The sequence below is a fragment of the Anser anser genome (assembly GCF_964211835.1).
Source record: "Anser anser genome assembly, contig: HAP1_SCAFFOLD_371, whole genome shotgun sequence".
In the NCBI taxonomy this organism is placed as follows: domain Eukaryota; kingdom Metazoa; phylum Chordata; class Aves; order Anseriformes; family Anatidae; genus Anser; species Anser anser.
Window position 1 is genome coordinate 19,959 of NW_028154200.1, and position 19,407 is coordinate 39,365.

At 49.9% G+C, this 19,407-nt stretch overlaps 2 protein-coding genes across 13 annotated transcripts; one reads left to right on the forward strand and one right to left on the reverse strand.

Annotated features, from left to right (window-relative positions):
* Nucleotides 1-127: 127 nt before the first annotated feature.
* On the forward strand, nucleotides 128-14,971 carry LOC310890362 (serine/threonine-protein kinase PAK 1-like). Of its 6 annotated transcripts, none has more exons than XM_083852709.1 (8): nucleotides 128-325; nucleotides 3,110-3,222; nucleotides 6,491-6,608; nucleotides 7,013-7,112; nucleotides 8,857-9,053; nucleotides 10,530-10,667; nucleotides 11,953-12,198; nucleotides 12,922-14,971. In XM_083852709.1, the coding sequence occupies exons 1-8, from the start codon at nucleotides 143-145 to the stop codon at nucleotides 12,931-12,933; spliced, it is 1,107 nt and encodes a 368-aa protein (XP_083708835.1). In that variant the 5' UTR covers nucleotides 128-142; the 3' UTR covers nucleotides 12,934-14,971. The 6 variants fall into 6 exon arrangements, with proteins under 6 accessions (XP_083708835.1, XP_083708833.1, XP_083708836.1 ...); XM_083852707.1 differs by having other exon boundaries at nucleotides 12,934-14,971; XM_083852710.1 differs by having other exon boundaries at nucleotides 12,925-12,948.
* A 153-nt stretch (nucleotides 14,972-15,124) lies between these two features.
* LOC310890364 (coiled-coil domain-containing protein 81-like) lies at nucleotides 15,125-18,913 on the reverse strand (the record flags this gene model as incomplete). 7 transcript variants are annotated; one of them, XM_083852716.1, is made up of 5 exons in its annotated part: nucleotides 15,125-16,370; nucleotides 16,573-16,726; nucleotides 17,010-17,071; nucleotides 17,267-17,965; nucleotides 18,327-18,819. In XM_083852716.1, 4 exons carry the CDS (start codon nucleotides 17,304-17,306, stop codon nucleotides 15,901-15,903), a joined length of 726 nt encoding a protein of 241 aa, XP_083708842.1. In that variant the 3' UTR covers nucleotides 15,125-15,900. The 7 variants fall into 7 exon arrangements, 5 of the variants coding, with proteins under 5 accessions (XP_083708842.1, XP_083708841.1, XP_083708840.1 ...); XM_083852715.1 differs by having other exon boundaries at nucleotides 17,267-17,732; nucleotides 17,869-18,819; XR_014577218.1 differs by having other exon boundaries at nucleotides 16,232-17,071; nucleotides 17,267-17,732; nucleotides 17,869-17,965; nucleotides 18,327-18,481; nucleotides 18,588-18,913.
* Between the last annotated feature and the right edge of the window lie 494 nt (nucleotides 18,914-19,407).

Here is a 19,407-nt window from a genome sequence, read left to right on the forward strand (position 1 = left end):
CCGCCGCTCCCTCCCTCCCCCACCCCTCCCCGCCGCGCATGCGTAGCTCCGCTCCCCGCCTCACCCCACCGCGCCCCTCCCTTCCCGCGCATGCGCCGCGGCGGCGGGGCGGGGCGGTGGCTGCGCGGCTCCCGCCTTGCGCATGCGCAGAGCGTCCCGGGCGCTCTTCCCCCCCCACTTAGGGCGGACGCTCTCACCGCGGGGGGGTCCGCGGGGGGGGGGGGGAGGCGGCGGCGCTCCCGGCGCATGCGCAGTGCGGGCCGCGGGGTTGCAGCAGCCGGAGCGGCGGCGGCAGCAGGCGGCGGTTGGGCTCGCGGACGGGGGGGTGAGTCCGGCGGGGAGGGGGGGAAAAACCGGGGGGGGTAAAATTTGGGGGGATCGGGAACCGACCCCCCCCCCAGCAGGGTGCCGAATGGGCTCGCCCGGCGGGGAGGGGAGGGGGAGCGAGGAAGGAGCGCGCGGGGCCCGCGTGGCGCCTCCCCCCCGTAAGGCGCGGGCTCCCCCCGGGCCCCCTCAGACCGGCGGCGGCGGCCGCCCCGCGAGGGTCGGTCCTGCTGCTCCGCTCCGCTGCTGCTCCGGCAGCTTCTGGGTTTGTACCATAAGCTCAAAACGAAAAAGATTAAAGGAATTCTGGGAAAAGATGTACCTATCCCGCGGACATCCCCACGGGGGCGTTTGCTAGCACATTGGAAGGAGGGAGGTTTTGGTCAAGAACTGCGGAAAGGAAAGCTGATTGATTATCGTAATATTTGGTGGCCCCAGTATAAACTAGAGGACCGAGAAACTTGGCCTGAGAATGGAACATTGCAATATAATACGATTTTACAATTGATGCTATTTTGCAAGCGGGAAGGAAAATATGATGAACTGCCGTACGTGGAATTATTCTTTTATTTGCGCCGAGAGCCTGAATGGCGGCGTGCTTGTGGAATAACGGTGCTTGAGGTTTCAACTGAGGAACGTTGTTGTGCGTGTACTAGGGAGGGACGCCGTATACAGCATCAGGCAATAGAGAATAATAAGTATTATGGGGAAATGAATAATGGAAATATTGATCTGGAAGTTGCGCCGTCGGCTCCGCCGGGAGAGCCGGGACAGGGAGGGAAAAGAGAAAAGGAAGATAGCAGTAGTGATGGAGAATCCCCGACTTTAGCCTCCCCGCGTCACATAGGACCCGGCAACAGCGAAGGGCAGCAGAAACTATAAATGAACAGAGAGGGAAAATAATCGCTCCCCTCAGGCAAGGAGGGGGGACAGAAGGACCGGTATATGTTAAGGTGCCTTTTTCAGCTGGGGACTTAATGACATGGAAACAAGCAGCCGGCACCTACAGGGAAAACCCAGATAAAGTAGCCGGGGTAATGAAAATGATAATTAAAACCCCAAATCCCGATTGGGATGATCTCCAGGCGATCCTGGATACTTTGATGGACTCGACAGAAAAAGACATGGTATTGCGGGCAGCCAGAGAGAGAGCCCGAGAAGATATACGTAATGGATTAGTGCTTGGAAATCTAGATCAAAACTTCCCCACCGAGGATCCCCAATGGGATTATAACACGGGGGATGGAATAAGGAGGCTGAAGAGATACCGAGATTGGGTACAAGTCGGGGTACAGAATGCCATGCCCCGGACCATAAATTGGTCAAAATTGTATAATGTCAGGCAAGAAAAAGCGGAATCGCCTTCCGCCTTTTTAGAGAGATTGAAAGAAACCGCTAAGAAATATACAGATTTAGTCGTAGAGACTGAGCAAGCTAAAGCTCAATTGGCTCTCATTTTCCTGGGACAAGCCCGAGAGGATATTAGGAAGAAATTGCAAAAGTTGGAAGGTGCAGATTTGAGAAATTTGGATAGGCTGTTGGAAATAGCCTGGAAAGCGTATAATAACAGAGAAAAAGAAACGACAAAAAGGCAACAACAGAACTTATTAGCAGTAATTCAAGGGAGAGAACACGCAGGATTAAGGGGCGGGGAAGAGGAAATATTAACGGTCGAGGTAGAGGAACAGGGAGAGGCTACCCGAGCTCAGGGGGAAACCGGCTGGGTCTTAACCAATGTGCCCATTGTAAGGGGGAGGGTCATTGGAAAAACGAGTGCCCTCTCCGTGGACAGCTGATCGTTGGGGGGGGAAATTCGTTCCGAAACCGAGAAGCAGCCAAGGCGATGCTTCTGGGGGAATATAGTAGCTGACTAGGAGATCCGGTAGCAGAAACTAAAGAGCCCTTGGTAAAAATTCAAATAGGAAGTAAGGAAGTAAAATTTTTAATTGATACAGGGGCCACATAGTCAGTACTCAATAGATTAAGTGGTAAGATAGGGGAAAGGAAAACTACTATTGTAGGTGCCACCGGGAAGGAGGAAATACGGCCGTTCTTACAACCCCTTGATTTACGGTTTGGAGGTAAAGAAATTACGCATGAATTTTTATATGCTATGCTCTTATTGATTTATATGAATTTTTATAAGCTATTAAATCACAGGGCCGCAACTAATGAACCTGCCCCTATTTCTCTTTGGTATGACTGCGATCCAATTCATGTATTTTCATCCTTTTATATAAATATCAGTGCTTCTTTCCCCCTAGGTCTTGCTGTGATGGGAAGAAATAGAATTGTCACTTTGAAGAACCAGACGTAGGCTATGCTATTTACCTCCTCCTCCCTGCACACCTGCCCTGCTGTAGATTTCTAGAAGCACAAGAGTAAAAAAAAAAAAACAAAGAAAAAAAACATTCAAACCTAAAGAAGCATCTGATTTAAAATAAAATTAATAAGAATCATTTAGGGAATACGAAGTCTTTGATGTACCAGTCCATACTAGAGTAAAGGTATCACTGCTCTCTTGCCAAAAATAATGTAGAGTTGGCTGTCCAGCAGTGATGTAAAGATCCAGTATGAAAACAGTAATTCCCCTTGTCCTTTTTGGCATCAGCCAGAGTAGAAATGGACTGGCTGCAGGAATTGCTAAATTGCTGAGTAACCGATGATGAATAAATGGCTTTCCCCTTTATTTCAATGGGGGATTAAAATGATTGACGTTGGTGCTGGCAGGTTTCTAGGGGACTCTTGTAGTAATGCCCTGCGTCTTGCATTTCCTTCCCTGCAGGTTGCAACCAAACAGATGAATTTGCAGCAGCAGCCCAAGAAAGAAGTGATTATCAATGAAATCCTGGTAATGAGGGAAAACAAAAACCCCAACATCGTCAACTACTTGGACAGGTACGTCGTGATTTGAAGGGTTCACCGAGGGGCTCTGGAAAACACTTCCTTGCCACTGTCTTAAGTGATCCATCTCAGCTCAATGTAGATCTAGGACGATCTTGCATTGCTTAATGGATGTCGCAAGGTTGGGGTGTGGGTCGCTTAGTGGTCTCCATCTATATCCTAGGAGAAACAAGTGTCTGAATTGGTATTAATGGAGTATTTAGGCTCTCTTTAGAGATGCTGACAGCAATGGCATTAGCAGCATGCTGTCAGGACCCCATTTTCCAAGGCGCTCTACCAAATTTCACCCGACAAGCCATTTCCTTCCTGATGCTACAGGAGAAATGGGAATCCCTTGAACTGTGTTATTTGTTTTCCTCTTCCTCTTCTTTCCTCCTCCCTGAGCAATACTAACGTTCTGCTTGCAGAGGAGTAACCCTTCAATGTTCAGATGGTAATCGTGTCCCTGTGGCTGTCCACGTAAGGGAGGAAAGGAGAGGTGGCACAGAGTGGAATAGTCCTGATAGACACTAGGATAGACACTGATGCATTGTGTCAAGCCTGGATCATTCACCTTATGCTCAAGCTAGTTGCAGTGGAGCTGCAGCAGGGTTTCCAGCCTGCTGCCCTCGTCAGAAACAAGCAGTCTTGATTAACTACAGGTTTGGGTATTTGTAGGGAAAACTGTGCCTAGATGGGTGAGCTTCAGACTTTAATCTTGGCAGCTCATCTTCTGAAGATGGAACGGAGGGATGTGACCCAGAATCTCTTCTGGGAATCGGAGAGAGAGAATTTGGACACTCGCTTGCTCTGCATGGATATCAAAAGCCTATCAACTGTTGCCTTAACATCTTCCTCTGATGTCCTAGCTAAAAAAAAGTACTTCTCATGCTGCAGCATCCACTGTGGTGCTGAATTTATATGGTGCTGTGTTCCGTGTTATAAGTACGGATGTAAAGAGCTGCCTTATCGAAAGGACAAAGCCTGCTGGTGAAATTTTGAGGAAGGGGTGTGTTTGTGCAGGGAAAGTGGTGCTGGGCACTCTTAGAAACGGCAGAAATTACCTGTGCAAAATGAGCAAAGCAGAAAAGAACATTTAAGGATTGCATGTGGGCTGAAAGTGTGTATTTCTCCAGGCTGATCAGAGGCTTTGTTTTGGGAAAACTGTTTGAGATGCATGTTCTTCCTTTAGAGAGAACATCCCCGTGTACATGCACATGCCTTGTCTAGCCAATACATCCCAGCTGTAGGGTAGCTGCACGTCCTGCTGTCTTGTTTAAACTTCCAGCAACAAGAGCCGCTTCTTTTGTCCTCGACTTTCTCTCACTAAGCTTTTTCAGGGGGATTAGCTTTTGTTCGAGTGCAGCAAATGGACAGAACAGCAACGAGGGTGAACGCTGGGGGTTCTTGTGCCTATTGTGGGGCTTTGCAAGCGCAGGATCTTGCTGCTGGGCAGCTGCATCCCTCCTGCCTGCCCTAATGTGCCTGCTGGTTTCCTGAGTGCTGAGTGAAGCTGGTGTTTGAGCGCTGCTTGCTGGCTTCCACCTACTGCTGTCACAGAAGGAAGGATGTGCTGGCCGCTGTGGGACCTGTTTCCTTTTTTGTGGTTCTTTTTTGACAGTGCAGACAGGTACTCCCCCCCTTCTGAGTACCTACTGGAAGCTGCAAGATGCTCACCAGTATAAACCAGCCCTCCCATCCCTCTGCCTCAGCTCCTGGCCTTATGCAAGGGTTTCCAGTGTCTCTTACCTGCCTTTACCTCTCTTACCTACTTCCTAGTAGTTACGAGGTCTTACTAGATGTTAAGAGGTCTGGCTGGCTCACAGGCCCCCAAACACCACCGTGCAAATGGGGCATTTAGGATTCAGGCAGTTCTCTGCTGCCCTGTGTGGCACAAAGGTGTGCTGGGAAGCTTAAGCCCTAACTCAGCTGTACTTTTATTGCTGAGTGTAGAAGCATGCGTATCTGAAGACAGTGACCCTGCACAGACAAGCAGCCACTTGTGCTGAATTACCTTCTGGTCCTGCCTGTGTTTTTCTCCCGTGTGAAAGAGGCCCTCAGAGACCTGTTTCTAAATGTAGGCACCTAAAGTTAGAGGATGCCCAGCGTGAGGCAGAGCAAAGTTCTGCCTCGGGGTTTCTTTTGGAAGAGGAACCCTCGTTAACCTAACAAACCCCACAAATCCTCATTTTAGGTGATAGCCACTGTTACGGAACTGCGCTTCCCAGTAACCCCAACTCCCAGCTTGTATGTGTCGACTTCTTGATGAATTCTCCTGCCAGCAGGCAGAAGCTTGCAATTTGATTCTCTGCCGCCTCTCTCGACTCATCCGTCTGCTCCTTTCCAAACGGGGCAGATAAGCTGTGAAGGTGGGGTTTATGGTTTTCAAGCTGACGGTTCCTTCCTTCGGGAATGTGTCATCCTGATGTTTCTGTCCTGAAAGGTTGAGTTGATGTTTTTCCGGATGGGCCCAAGAAGGCAGAAGTGGTTGGTGATGATTTTTTTTTACATGAGTTAATGCTGGTGCCTTCAACCCAGGTCTTCTGCTTCTAGGCATGAGCACACGTGCTCCCAGCAGAGAACAATATCCCAAATGGATGTGAAAAGTCACCCTCATCTCAGCTTTTTCCTATTTATCTTCCTACAGGCTTCCTACAGATGAGATTTTTCAAATGCACGATGCTTAAAAAATGGTGTTCTTGAAAAAGACCTGAAAAGTTGTACGTGGGCAACCACCCAGGACTGTCCGTGTGCCTGGGCAAGGGTAGGCCGTTGCTTCGGGTAGGAGGATGCCAGTGGTGTCAGAACAGCCCACAGCCACCTTTTTCAGTGCAAGAGCCCTTGAAAAATCATGCTGTGCACCAGCTGTTTAGGGATGCATGCTTGGACCCCGTCCTTTCCTGGTATCTCTTTCCTCTCTCTCCCAGTGTTGGAAGGAATCGTGAGCTTGTCTCTTTCTTAGCCTGGGCCCTTCCCATGGCAGAAGAAATCAGCCTTGCTTTTGTGGGCAGGAAACTTTGAACCTGCTCTTCCATCACCTCAGCCCTGTTTTCTCCTCAGCTTTCTGCACTCACCCTTTGTCTGCTCTTTCAGGTTGTGGTCAGATCCTCCAACACACGGAAGTTGCCATGAGTACCTGGTGCCCCAGTACATTTCAATATTCTGTTCAAGCCTCATGTTTCCCTGCACTTCTAAGATAGCTTTAAAACCCAGTGCGTTCTGACTCAGGAAACGGTGACATGCTCATATTTGCTTGTTCTAAAAGCTGTTTTTGGCACTTCAGCTACCTTGTAGGAGAAGAGCTCTGGGTCGTCATGGAGTACTTGGCAGGAGGCTCCCTAACAGATGTTGTGACAGAGACCTGCATGGACGAAGGACAAATCGCAGCTGTGTGCCGAGAGGTAAAGCTGCACCCACAGCCTGGGCGAGCTGTGAGGAGGAAGGGGACAGGGCTTTCTCTGATGTATTCTGCTGGAGGAGCTGTCTACAGCTTCTCTACTGCTGCAGTCATCTTCTCAGAGGATGGATTTCACTGGGGAGGTGGTGGCATGCTCCTGTTAGCTTTCACCCTAGAGTGAGGACTGCAAAATGGGGCTGGAATCCTTGCGGTTACGCCTGTTTTCTTCAGGGCTAACCTGTCCTCCTGCTGGTCCCAGTGGGGATGTCTCTGTAGCCCTGCACATACTGGATATAGAAAAGGCTCTAAAAAGCTAAGCCCGTGCTACTCAAAATGCACATTGTTAGAGTCCATAGCTGGCTAAATGTACTTAATGCACAGTAAGAACCTCTTCCTTTCTTTTTTCAGTGTCTCCAGGCTCTGGAATTCCTCCACTCGAACCAAGTTATTCACAGAGACATCAAGAGTGACAACATCCTGCTGGGCATGGACGGCTCCGTCAAACTAAGTATGAGGGGAAGAGCGCTGGTGGTGACTTTAGTTATCAACCCAGGCTTCTTCCCTGCTACGGGACAGGCCTGGTGGGGAGATGGGTGCTTGAGATGCTTGGTGCTGTGGTGGTGGAGGGTGTGTAGAAATGCTGCAGTAGGTATTTTTGTGGCATCTGTTTCAATGGAGATTGGCAAGCATAAATCCCTGTGAACTGCTAACAGACGTGCAATGAGATTTGGTGTTCATTTAGCCTTGGGCCATCTGTTTGTGTTGTGTGAAGTAACAGGATTTTAATGCACCTCCAGTCTAGAAAGCTGGGTTTTTAGGTGGAGGGTGACAAGCCTTTCTCCGTTTGTGATCCGTCGAGTCTTGAAAATACTGCAGGTACTTGGGTGATGGAGGTGGGTGGAGGGGAAGTTGCAATCTGTTCAGCTAGAAAGCATTTAATCTTACAAACCCAGTGTGTAGTAGTGTGTAAGCGATTAGAGGTGTCTAATTTCTTATATTAGGAGTGAGTTTCTATAGCTGAGTAATTGGTAACGACAGACACGGAGAAGGCTGAGGTACTCAGCAACTTCTTTGCCTCCGTCTGCGCTGGTAGATGGGCTTCCCAAGTCTTTCATTTCCCTGAACCCGTAGGTGGAGGCTGGGGGAGCAAAGTCCCACCGACTGTAAGTGCAGAGCAGGTTCGAGACCACCTGCTGAATGTAAACAGGTCCAGGTCTATGGGACCTGATGACATGAATCCCAGGGTCCTGAGGGAACTGGCTGATGGGGTTGCCAAGCCTCTCTCCATCACAGTTGAAAAGTCCTGGCAGTCGGGCGATGTCACTGGTGAGTGGAAAAATGGAAACGTCATGCCCCTACTCTTCAACAATCAAAACAAAGAACTGAACAAAGAGCGCTACTCTTCACCAATTAAAACAATTAGGAGACTTTTCTTCTCAGCAAGAGCGGTCAGGCACTGGGACGCGTTGCCCAGGGAGGTGGTGGAGTCCCTGTCCCTGGGGGTGTTCAAGGCAAGGTTGGACGTGGTGCTTGGGGACGTGGTTCCGTGGGTGACATTGTTCGTAGGGGGATGGTTGGACCAGGTGATCTTGGAGGGCTTTTCCAACCTTAATTTTTCTATGATTCTATGATTCTGTGATCTTTTGGAAAGTCAAATGCAAATAAGACAGGGCCAAGCAATTTCCACAGGAAGGCTCTCCAGCTTTCTGTCTTCTCAAAGAAAATAATAAGTACCAAATAGGGAACTTAAATTTATTCTGAACACAGTATTTGCTCTAGAAAGCAAATTGTGTTTGAGAGATGGTACATCTTCTGGGGAAATATTATCTCTGGGACTGAAAATACGACCAGATAATACTGGTGGGTGTGGGTGGAGGGGGGACAGACTGGGCATTGCTTTCTGTTTTCACAGACCCAGGAACAGGCTTGAGAGCATGTGTTACACAGTGTATTACAGCTGCAAAATGCTGCAGTGCCACGTTTCACAGCATCCATGTACAGCTCTTTACTGATCACCAGCCTTCACATCGACAAGTGAGCAGCTCTGTGATGTTGATGGCCTCAGCGAGTCAGATTTAGAAGCTTACTCCTGAACACCTTGTTAACCACAAAACCAGGCCTCCTTTGCAGCAGCAATGTAGCAGGCAGTGCAACAGGCTAGCTTGTACCACAGCTGTGGCATCAGTACGTGTTGTTTTTGGAGAAACCTACTGATTTCTAACTTTTTCTTCCCTCCTTCTTTGCTTTTCCAGCTGACTTTGGCTTCTGCGCCGAGATCGCTCCCGAACAGAGCAAGCGCAGCACCGTGGTGGGGACCCCGTACTGGATGGCGCCTGAAGTGGTGACACGAAAAGCCTCCGGGCCCAAAGTGGACATCTGGTCACTGGGGATAATGGCCATCGAGATGATCGAAGGAGAACCCCCCTACCTCAATGAAAACCCCCTGAGAGTAAGCGAGTGCCTTTTTTTGCCCTCAGGCCTTCGCTGAGCCTGCTGGTTAACCTAGGCTCTGGAGGAGGCAGGTGAACCTCCGCTGTGGTTTCATCACATGCAGCTACACGTCTCCTTGGATGCTGTAGTGAGAAGATTGTGGTCATTTAAGTTAGAAGCCATGGCTGGTTCTGGGTGGCAGAGGGCACAGGCTCTTCCTGTTGCAGACCTTCAGGTAGGGTCTGAGTTAATCATGTGGTGCATCCATAATTCCCCCCCTTCTGGAGAGGCTGACAGGGGCACCTTCTGGCCCCAGAGTGCCTGGCTTCTTAAATCCTTGTGAGTGGGGAAGAGAGCTGTCCTTGAATTCGAAGAATACCACATTACTCTTTTACAAACAGGGCTTTTTCTTGCTGGTGCATTGTTCTTCTTGGCATGCTCCCAGTAAAGCTCCAGGTTTAACAAGCCTTTAGTCAGGCTTTGCCCCCGCTGGTGTCTCTCCCTTCGTATTCTTTAATGAAAGGGGAAATTCTGTCAGTTTGTAAGAATGCGGCTGTTCTTGGTGTAAGCCAGTTTTATGGCTTTTTTTCCTAAGCTAAACAGGACGAAGGGATCTAGAACAGTTCTGTTTAACTTGTTTCCGCCTCTTTGACTGGAGGTGATTTTGGGAGAGAAGTGCAGCAGTGAAGAAATGCGAAAGGAAAATGTTGGTGTGGAGTTAAATGAGGATGGCTAAGCAACGGGGTGCTTTGCTCTCATTTAACTTAACTTGTTGCAGTTCCCAGGCTATCAGACCTCTACCTTGAGATGTGATGAGCGATGAGCTCAAAAGGCCTCTGCCAGATGTCTGTTTCCTTTTAAAAGGCATCTAGCGATTTTCTTTTAAGAATAAAATTTTGCAGTGGATGAATTCTGAATTTCCTGATTCTTAGAAAATTCTTCATTCGCAAGCAGCAGCAAAACGACTCCACTCGTTTCTGTAGGGTGTTAAGTGCTGCTTGAGAACCTACTGGCCATCTTTTGTAAGGGACCAACTGCATCTTTAGAGTATTGACTTTTGAGGCCTTGTGCAATTGGGCAAAGTATCGAGAGAACAAAGCCTCCTGATTATTCAGGGGTACCTTCCCATGAGGATATAGTTATTGCAGGAGTCGAGCACTGGCAGAGCTGTGCCAGCCAACTTCCCTATGTAAACACAGTCTGGACTGCTGGTTTTGTCCTCTTAATCCCTTGAGAGGGCTGCAGGATCCAAACCCAGATTACGAGGGTAAAGCAAGAAAGGATTGGATCCCATCCACATAAAAATAAGGCCGGCAGCTCTTCTCTTTGCTGAAACTTAAGCATTTCTTCGTCACCCTGATAAGGGTTTTTGTTTTGGTTTTGTTTTTCCCCATTGAACTGTGGGGAGGGAGAGGAAAAATGGGTGCCTCTGTGAACCGCAGCTGGAGTCTGACCTTCGTAACCTCCTGTTTCTTTGGTGCTTGCTTTGCTTTAGGCCCTGTATCTCATTGCTACTAACGGGACTCCGGAACTGCAGAATCCAGAAAAGCTTTCACCCATATTCCGAGACTTCTTAAATCGCTGTCTTGAAATGGACGTGGAAAAAAGAGGTTCTGCAAAAGAGCTGCTCCAGGTAAGTGCTGGGGAACAGGACAGAATTCAGCATTCTAGAGTGAGAATAGGCATGTGGAGAAATGTCATTTGGGGTCTTAAATACTGCGTCATCTGAAGTCACAAGCACAGCAGAGATGATTTACCATGAAGAAACGAACAAAAAAACCCAAAACGAACCAACCAAAAAACCCCAAATCCATACCGAAGCGTTTACAGAGTACTTTCCTTTTTGTGCTGTACTTGCTACTGGCAGCAGCTGTGCAGCGTGTTCTGTAACCAACCTCAAATAATTGCCGTGCCCCGAGCCTGCCAACTGCTGAGCTCCTTAATTCCCGTGGCTTCTGCACGCAGCTCACCCTAACATCTGGCTGTGGTGTTGCGGTCTGGCCATGCTTGTTCCCATTTGGATAACAGGAGGGCTTCCAGCTATCGAATGCTCTGGTTGTCTCCCTTCTGGGGGAGAGTTCCCAAAGCTTTTTGGAAGGGGCACGTCTTGCACTAACTGCAGCAGTTTGGCGTGAACACATTTTGCCAGATACAGCTCTTCCTGCAGAGGTGATGGAACCAAGCTTGTGAGAAATCCTCAGTTATTTCACTGAAAACCTGGTGGAATTCTCATGCCAGCAGGCAGAAGCTTGCAATTTGATTCTCTGCCGCCTCTCTCGACTCATCCGTCTGCTGTAAAGAATTTGTAAAGAAATTGTAAAGAAATTACGCGTGAATTTTTATATGTACCAGAATGCCCTATTCCTCTTTTGGGACGGGATTTGCTAACTAAACTAAACGCTACCATAACGTTTGAAGATGGAGAATTGATTATGAGAATCCCGGAATCAAAAGTGGGACAAATCTTAATGATTAAAGAGAAGGCTGTTCCTCATATACCAAAAGAGGTAGAAAATGCAGTAATGCCTACGATTTGGGAAACGGACGTGCCCGGAAAATCAAAAGTAGCCCAGCCAGTAAAAATTGAACTTAAGGAAGGGGCCCCACCGGTACGGATTAAACAGTACCCGTTGAAGCTAGAAGCTAGGCTAGGAATAGTAAAGATTATAGATAAATTTCTTAGCTACCACATTCTGGAAGAATGCAAATCTGAATATAACACCCCAATTTTCCCAGTAAAGAAACCTAATGGGGAATACAGGCTAGTGCAGGACCTTAGGGCAATAAACGAAATAACAAAAGATATTCACCCGGTGGTGGCTAATCCTTATACATTGTTAACATCTGTAAAAGAGAAATATAAGTGGTTTACGGTAATTGATTTAAAAGATGCCTTCTTCTGCATACCCATTGACAAGGATAGTAGAAAACTCTTTGCTTTTGGATGGGAAAGTCCACGGAACGGACGGAAGATGCAACTGACCTGGACAAGATTGCCTCAAGGATTCAAGAATAGCCCGACCCTCTTCGGCGGTCAACTAGCTAAAGAAATAGAAGATCGGATTAACCAAGGGCAGATTCAGGTACCAAAGGATCGATACCTGCTGTTACGATATGTGGACGATATATTAATAGCTACCGAAGGAGAGGCAGAAGGTATTCAGGTAACTATTGATATTTTGAATCAATTGGGACTAAATGGGTACAAGGTTTCTAAACAAAAGGCACAAATCGCGTGCACAACAGTAATTTATTTGGGATGTGAAATTTCTCAAGGACAAAGAAAATTGGGAGTTAACCGAATACAAGCTATTTGCGAAATCCCCGAGCCGCGAAATTTGCAGGAACTACGGGCTTTCCTAGGTATGGCCGGGTAGTGCAGACTGTGGGTAATGGACTATGGACTCATAGCAAAGCCCCTCTATGAAACCCAAAAGGCCTGTACGTTTACCTGGGGAAAGCCACAACAAGAGGCCTTTAAGAAATTAAAGGAAGCCCTGATAAAGGCCCTGCCTTGGGCTTGCCGGACTTAGCAAAGGACTTCCAGCTGTTTGTGCATGAGAGACAAGGATTGGCGTTAGGAGTACTGACCCAGCGACTTGGGAGCTGGAAAAGACCTGTGGGGTATTTTTCTAAACAATTGGACGCGGTAAGCGCTGCATGGCCCTCGTGTTTAAGGGCCGTGGCAGCCGCAGTCCTTTTGATACAGGAAGCCGGGAAGCTCACATTAGGGAAACGAATTGAGGTGTTCGTGCCACATATGGTGACTACGGTATTGGAGCAAAAGGGGGGCCACTGGCTATCGCCCAGCCGAACGATGAAATATCAAGCTATACTAACTGAGCAAGATGATGTAATCTTAAGAACTACTAACCTATTGAACCCAGCAGTGTTTCTAGGAACAACTACGGAGGAAGGAGACCTCAGTCATGATTGCGTGGAGATCATCGAACATACCTATGCCAGCAGAACAGACTTAAAGGATCAGCCTCTGGGGAGACCGGATTGGGAACTTTTCACGGATGGAAGCAGCTTTGTGGAAAATGGGACTCGTTACGCAGGATACGCGGCAACTACATCAAAGGTAGTGATTGAGGCAAATTCCCTACCTCCGGGGACTTCAGCCCAACGAGCAGAAATAGTCGCCCTGACACGAGCCCTGGAACTAAGCGAGGGTAAGAACGTGAATATTTGGACAGATTCAAAATATGCATTCGGGGTAGTTCATGTACATGGGGCATTATGGAAAGAAAGGGGAATGCTATCCTCACGAGGGACTAATATAAAATACCAGGAAGAAATATTGAAATTAATAACAGCTGTACAGAAACCCCAACAGGTGGCCATAATGCATTGTAAAGCCCATCAAGGAGGGGCGTCAGAGATTGCAGAAGGTAACAGACTGGCAGATTTGACGGCCCGGAAGGTTGCGCGTGAAGTATGGAAAGTAATGGCTCTAATTCCATCAAAGGTAGGCCTCTCTTGTTTTAAATTACCTAAAGACCCAAAGTATTCAGCAGAAGATGAGAGACTTGCAAATTTGATGAAGGCCCGGAAGAATCCTGACGGATGGTATGTGACTACGACAGGACAACTCATAGTGCCTCCTATAGTAATGCGAGAAATCTTACAAATAAAACCTAACGAATGTCACTGGGGTGCAGGAGCACTGGTGACCTATTTGAAACGAGGTGTCATCTCGGTACACATGTTAACAATGGCAAAGTCAGTAATGTCAAAGTGCGAGCTTTGCTTAAAGAATAATCCGGTAGCGAGGAAACATGCTGAGATGGGAAGAACTAGGGCTGGGATAGAGCCTGGAGATTACTGGCAAATAGACTTCGTGGAACTGCCTAAAGCAAGAGGTTATAAATACCTATTGGTAGGGGTTGATACTTTTTCAGGATGGCCGGAGGCGCTTCCCTGTCGCACCAACCAAGCAAAGGAAACGGTAAAATGGTTACTACGGGAAATAATCCCTAGATTTGGTGTACCGTTGGGTATTTCTTCAGACAGGGGACCACATTTCATTGCCAATGTGGTTAAGGAGGTTAGTAGGTTACTGGGAATTACCTGGAACTTACATACCCCATGGAGGCCTCAATCTAGTGGTCAGGTAGAGAGGATGAACCAAACTTTAAAAGGACGATTAAGCAAAATCTGTCAGGAAGCTAAGATACAGCGGCCACAGGCCTTACCAATAGCCTTGCTAAGAATTAGAATAAAGCCAAGAAGTGGGATGTCAGTAAGTCCCTCTGAAATCAGGTATGGAAAACCTTATGAGTCTCCTGAACCGAACCCGAATATACATGTTACCGGTAAACAGGTTGGCAAAGGTAACCAAGAAGGGGTTCAAAGATTTAAACTTACAATTACAGGCCACAACCAAAATGACCCTGCAGAACAGAATGGCTCTGGACATGCTTTTGTTAAAAGAGCATGGGTGTGTGGATATTTGAAAGGCAGAATTGATCATTGCTGTGTACATATTCCAAATGTAACTACAGATGTGGAAAATGACATATCCCAACTAGCTCATGTGGAACACGAGCTAGAGGAAGAAAAGCAAGAAGCTGAGCAAAATTGGTTGGGAGCAACTTTTGAGGGACTAGGCCTTCATCTGGAAGGATGGCTCAAGTCCCTCCTACAAAGCATTGTGCTGCTGCTAATTGTATTCGCTGCAATGGGAGTAATGTTCTCGTGTGTGAAGGGAGAAATAGTTAGGAGTAGCGCATGGAATCGCCGAATAATGAGAGTCCTTACTGGGAATCACCCAGAACACCCTATCCCACTTACTCCACCCCCATCCTATAGTACTAGCGTTAACAAGCAGGCATAGAGGAATCAATAAGATAGTAGACTAACGAAGATGCGTTAAGATTATACTTACTAATCTCTATATCAAGTTATACTCACTAACCTCTACTAACTTGATTCAACCTAATAGTAATGAAAATACTTGCTCTCGGTATGAGTGAAGTATTTTCAAAGGGGGGAAATGTTAGTGTTGGGGAGAATCGAATGGATGTTTTATTAATGTCTCTTAGCTGATGGGTCATACAGTATAATTAAGCATTGCCGAACGTACTTACATTATCAATTAATTTATGTATGCTGGGAAGTTTAGGGAGCATATTATCAAATAATCTATGTATGCTGGGAAACTTAGGGAGTATACCGAACAGTCAAATGAATCTTTGAAGGGGAACCCTGGGAGGGAACAGGTACAGCCTGACCTTGGATAAGGGCCTGGAAGCGCTGAAATGAGGTGAAGCAGAACCAAGGAGCGGAGGGAGCATGCGTCGAGTGAGAAAGGTGAAAAGTTTAGCGGAGAGGAAGACTCCTTACTTCATCTGGATGACCACCAGAGAGCACCACGCATGTGCAAAGGGGAGGAGAGCTAATTAGAATGGAGCGCGAGGCTGATGTTACCACCTGTAATGAATACGTATGCCTTACGCAATGTTGGGTGTATAAATGATGGCTGGGAAGTAACGGGACTTGAAGCCAGATTTGGGCCCCTGCCCCGGCTTCCAGCGCTGAATAAAGCACCTTCATATAATCACTTGGTGCTTATGTGGTTGCTACGCTAACAACCTCGCACCCGGGGGCTCCATTTTGGAGGCACAGAGACAAGAGGCTGTGGTGCAAGGCAATGGGTTTTCTCACCAGTTGGTTCCCTGTGCTCTGGAGAGGAGCCAGCAGCCACTTTGCGTCTCCCAGCTTGGCCGAGAAGAGGCAAAGCCCCTTCTTTCTTCTTCTCCTTGCTCCGGGCCTTGTGATGGTCCTGGGGTGGTGTTTTATGCAGGATCTCCATTTCAAACCTGGCAAAAGAAGACATCAGCGTGACCCAGGGCACGCCACAATCACCCGTTTTCACAGTGCCATAAAGGCCCTGTCCCCAAGGACCGTTCTGGGAAATGGGCTCGCCCAGCAAAGAGGTCCAGGCCTCGATGGGAAGCAGACGTTGTCTGAATTCCTCCGTCTGCCCCATCAGATCCCACCATGTCCATCAGGTGGGGGATCTGCAATGGAGGAGCATGGAGATGGCAAGTGTCCTCTGCCTGGCCAAGGCACTTGGTGGTGGAGTAGCCCAGGGCTCGGCTTGGTTGGCCACCCCAAGAGGAAGAGGTTGGCCGAGAGCTGCAACCCAAGAGGTCTTGGTGGGCCGAGGGCACCCCCACGTCCTTCAGGACGAGGGCGATGTTCTCCCCCTTCCCCAGGCAGCGAGAGATGAGGGACGTGGTGCCTCGCATGCAGTTCTCCACTCTCTGCTGGGACACGCAGGCGTTGGCGGCCACCTCAGCCACTTTGAGGGGCTCCAGCTCCTTATGGCCTGGAAAACGACACGAGACGGATGGAGTCAGTCACCAGCAGCCCTTCCCCGCGTGCTCCCCAGCTGCTGCTCATTGCAGTCAACACCCAGAAAGGCTTTGCTTTGGGACCTGCTCCGTGCAGGGGACGCTTTGCTTCTGAGAAGCGTCTGAGATCCAGGGAGGGGATCACCCGTGCGGCAAGGGATTCATGCACCCTCTTACCTGGCAGGTAATCCTTGTCGCCTGAGAGGTTGTGGGTGACGACGAGGTTCCTGGCCAGGCGGAATGTGGCCATCAGGAAAATCACAGTCTCATGCCCGTCCTTGACCCGTTTGGGGACAACGTCAAAGGAGCCGAGGGCAGGAATTCGGACACCCTGCAAGCGGAAGAGAACAGAAGGGACGAAGCTTAAGGATCAGCTGCAGGTGGTCCCATCCAGGGACGGTGCTTTGGGTCCTGCTGTGCCCTTCCCGCTCTTGGGAGCCAGGCTGAGGGGATCCAGGGGCTTCCAGCGACTGGGATCAGCCCTCAGAGACCACACCACCTACCACAAGCAACATCGCACTTGTGCGATACGTGCGGGTCCCTCGGTAGGGACTTTTGGGGTGAGTTTCCCGCTTCTGAAGAGGGGAACGAGGGGGACGTGGCTGCCAACCCACCTGGCGCAGCTGGAGGTGTTCTTGGCTATAGATGGACACTGCATCCCAGACAGATATTCGCTCTGGAAGGCAAAGAAAAGCAGGTCACGCACCGCTTCCCGTGGCTACCACCCTTCCATCACCCCAAGACCCGCAGTATGAAAAGAGCCGTCGCATCTCCGATCCCAAAAAGAGACCCCCCGCAGAGCCGGGTCCCCCCCACAGAAAGCCCCAGACGTGGGTCAGCCACGCTCCCGCGGTGCCGGGGGTGCCCGTACCTTTGGAGGTGATGTTGGGCATGAGGCACGAGCTCTGCATCCCGTCCCTTCTCCGTTTCACCCTGCTGGGCTGCTTGTTGCCTGTCAAATGCTGTGCATCGATAACATCTTCTTCTGAGGTTCTTGCAGCACCGTCCAGAAGGTCTCGGGCCTCGTTTTTAGCAGTTCTGCCTCGTCTCCTGGTGGCTGCAGCCTGAAGATGTTGTAGGCGGATTCCTCAGGGAGGCTGGCCTCTGAGCTCGCTGCTGATAACACGCTGATCACGGGAAATGACAGCGCTGTGGGGCCTCGAGGCCGGGGGAGCTTTCTTTCCGTTGTCAGCTTTTCTCCCTCACAGGGAGGAAATTTCCCCGCTCCTCCTCCTGCTCTCTGCCTCAAGGCTCCGTCTGTCTTTGCTCGTCCCGCCTTGCCTTTGGGCGCTGATTTTCTCTCCTTGCGAGGAGGCAGCCCCGGGATCACCGGCAGCCTGACAAAAGAACAAAGAAGCCACGATGGTTTTGGGGCAGCATCCTGTACCCCCATGCAGCACTTGATGCTGCAGCCCTGAAATCGGGGGGGCTCCTGGTGGCCTCATCCCACCCGTCCGGAGCCTCCAGCCTCACCTCCAGGGAGCCTCCCCCGGCTTCTCCCTTTCACCCTGCTGGGCTGCTTGTTCCGTCAGCTCCGTGGGGGCAAGGGAAGGAAGTCCAGGACCTTCGCCTAGAATGGGGAAGGAGAGGTGTCAGAAGAACGGTTCTGCGATGCTGCCATCCCCGGGGACACGCAGGGTGCTGAGGCTGCTCCCAGAGGCCGCTGTGCCCCCCTCGCAGCCTCCGTCTCCAGGGGCCTCGTTCCTCCTTGGCACCAGCCCTTGCCCAGCTCATTTCTAGGCCAGGAGCTGTTTTCTTGGGGGCCAAGTTCTGGGAGAGAGGAGCTGGCTACAGCCAATTTTAGGGGGTGTCTTGATCCCCGTCCTCCGGCAGCACCCAGGGCCGGGCACCTCAGGCACCTCGCACCCGGGGGCTCCATTTTGGAGGCACAGAGACAAGAGGCTGTGGTGCAAGGCAATGGGTTTTCTCACCAGTTGGTTCCCTGTGCTCTGGAGAGGAGCCAGCAGCCGCTTTGCGTCTCCCAGCTTGGCCGAGAAGAGGCAAAGCCCCTTCTTTCTTCTTCTCCTTGCTCCGGGCCTTGTGATGGTCCTGGGATGGTGTTTTATGCAGGATCTCCATTTCAAACCTGGCAAAAGAAGACATCAGCGTGACCCAGGGCACGCCACAATCACCCGTTTTCACAGTGCCATAAAGGCCCTGTCCCCAAGGACCGTTCTGGGAAATGGGCTCACCCAGCAAAGAAGCCCAGGCCTCGATGGGAAGCAGACGTTGTCTGAATTCCTCCGTCTGCCCCATCAGATCCCACCATGTCCATTAGGTGGGGGATCTGCAATGGAGGAGCATGGAGATGGCAAGTGTCCTCTGCCTGGCCAAGGCACTTGGTAGTGGAGGAGCCCAGGGCTCGGGTTGGTTGGCCACCCCAAGAGGAAGAGGTTGGCCGAGAGCTGCAACCCAAGAGGTCTTGGTGGGCCGAGGGCACCCCCACGTCCTTCAGGACGAGGGCGATGTTCTCCCCCTTCCCCAGGCAGCGAGAGATGAGGGACGTGGTGCCTCGCATGCAGTTCTCCACTCTCTGCTGGGACACGCAGGCGTTGGCGGCCACCTCAGCCACTTTGAGGGGCTCCAGCTGCTTATGGCCTGGAAAACGACACGAGATGGATGGAGTCAGTCACCAGCAGACCACCGTCCAGAAGGTCTCTCACCAACATCATGACTGCCACCATGACCACCGTCACCATGACCACCATCACCGTGACCGCCACCAACATGACTGCCACCACCGTGACCACCAATATAACCACCAACATGACCACCACCACGATCACCAATATGACCACCGACAGGACCACCAACATGGCCACCACCACCACGACCACCAATGTGACCACCACCACCGTGACCACTACCGACATGGTCACCACCACCACAGTGACGTGAGTCGTAAGGGACAAAAAGCTCCCGAAACAGAAGACATTTTATGGCCGTGCCTGCCACATTTAGCACCCCAGACTGAGGTTTGGGGCATGGAAACGATGGTTTGCACCCCAAAAC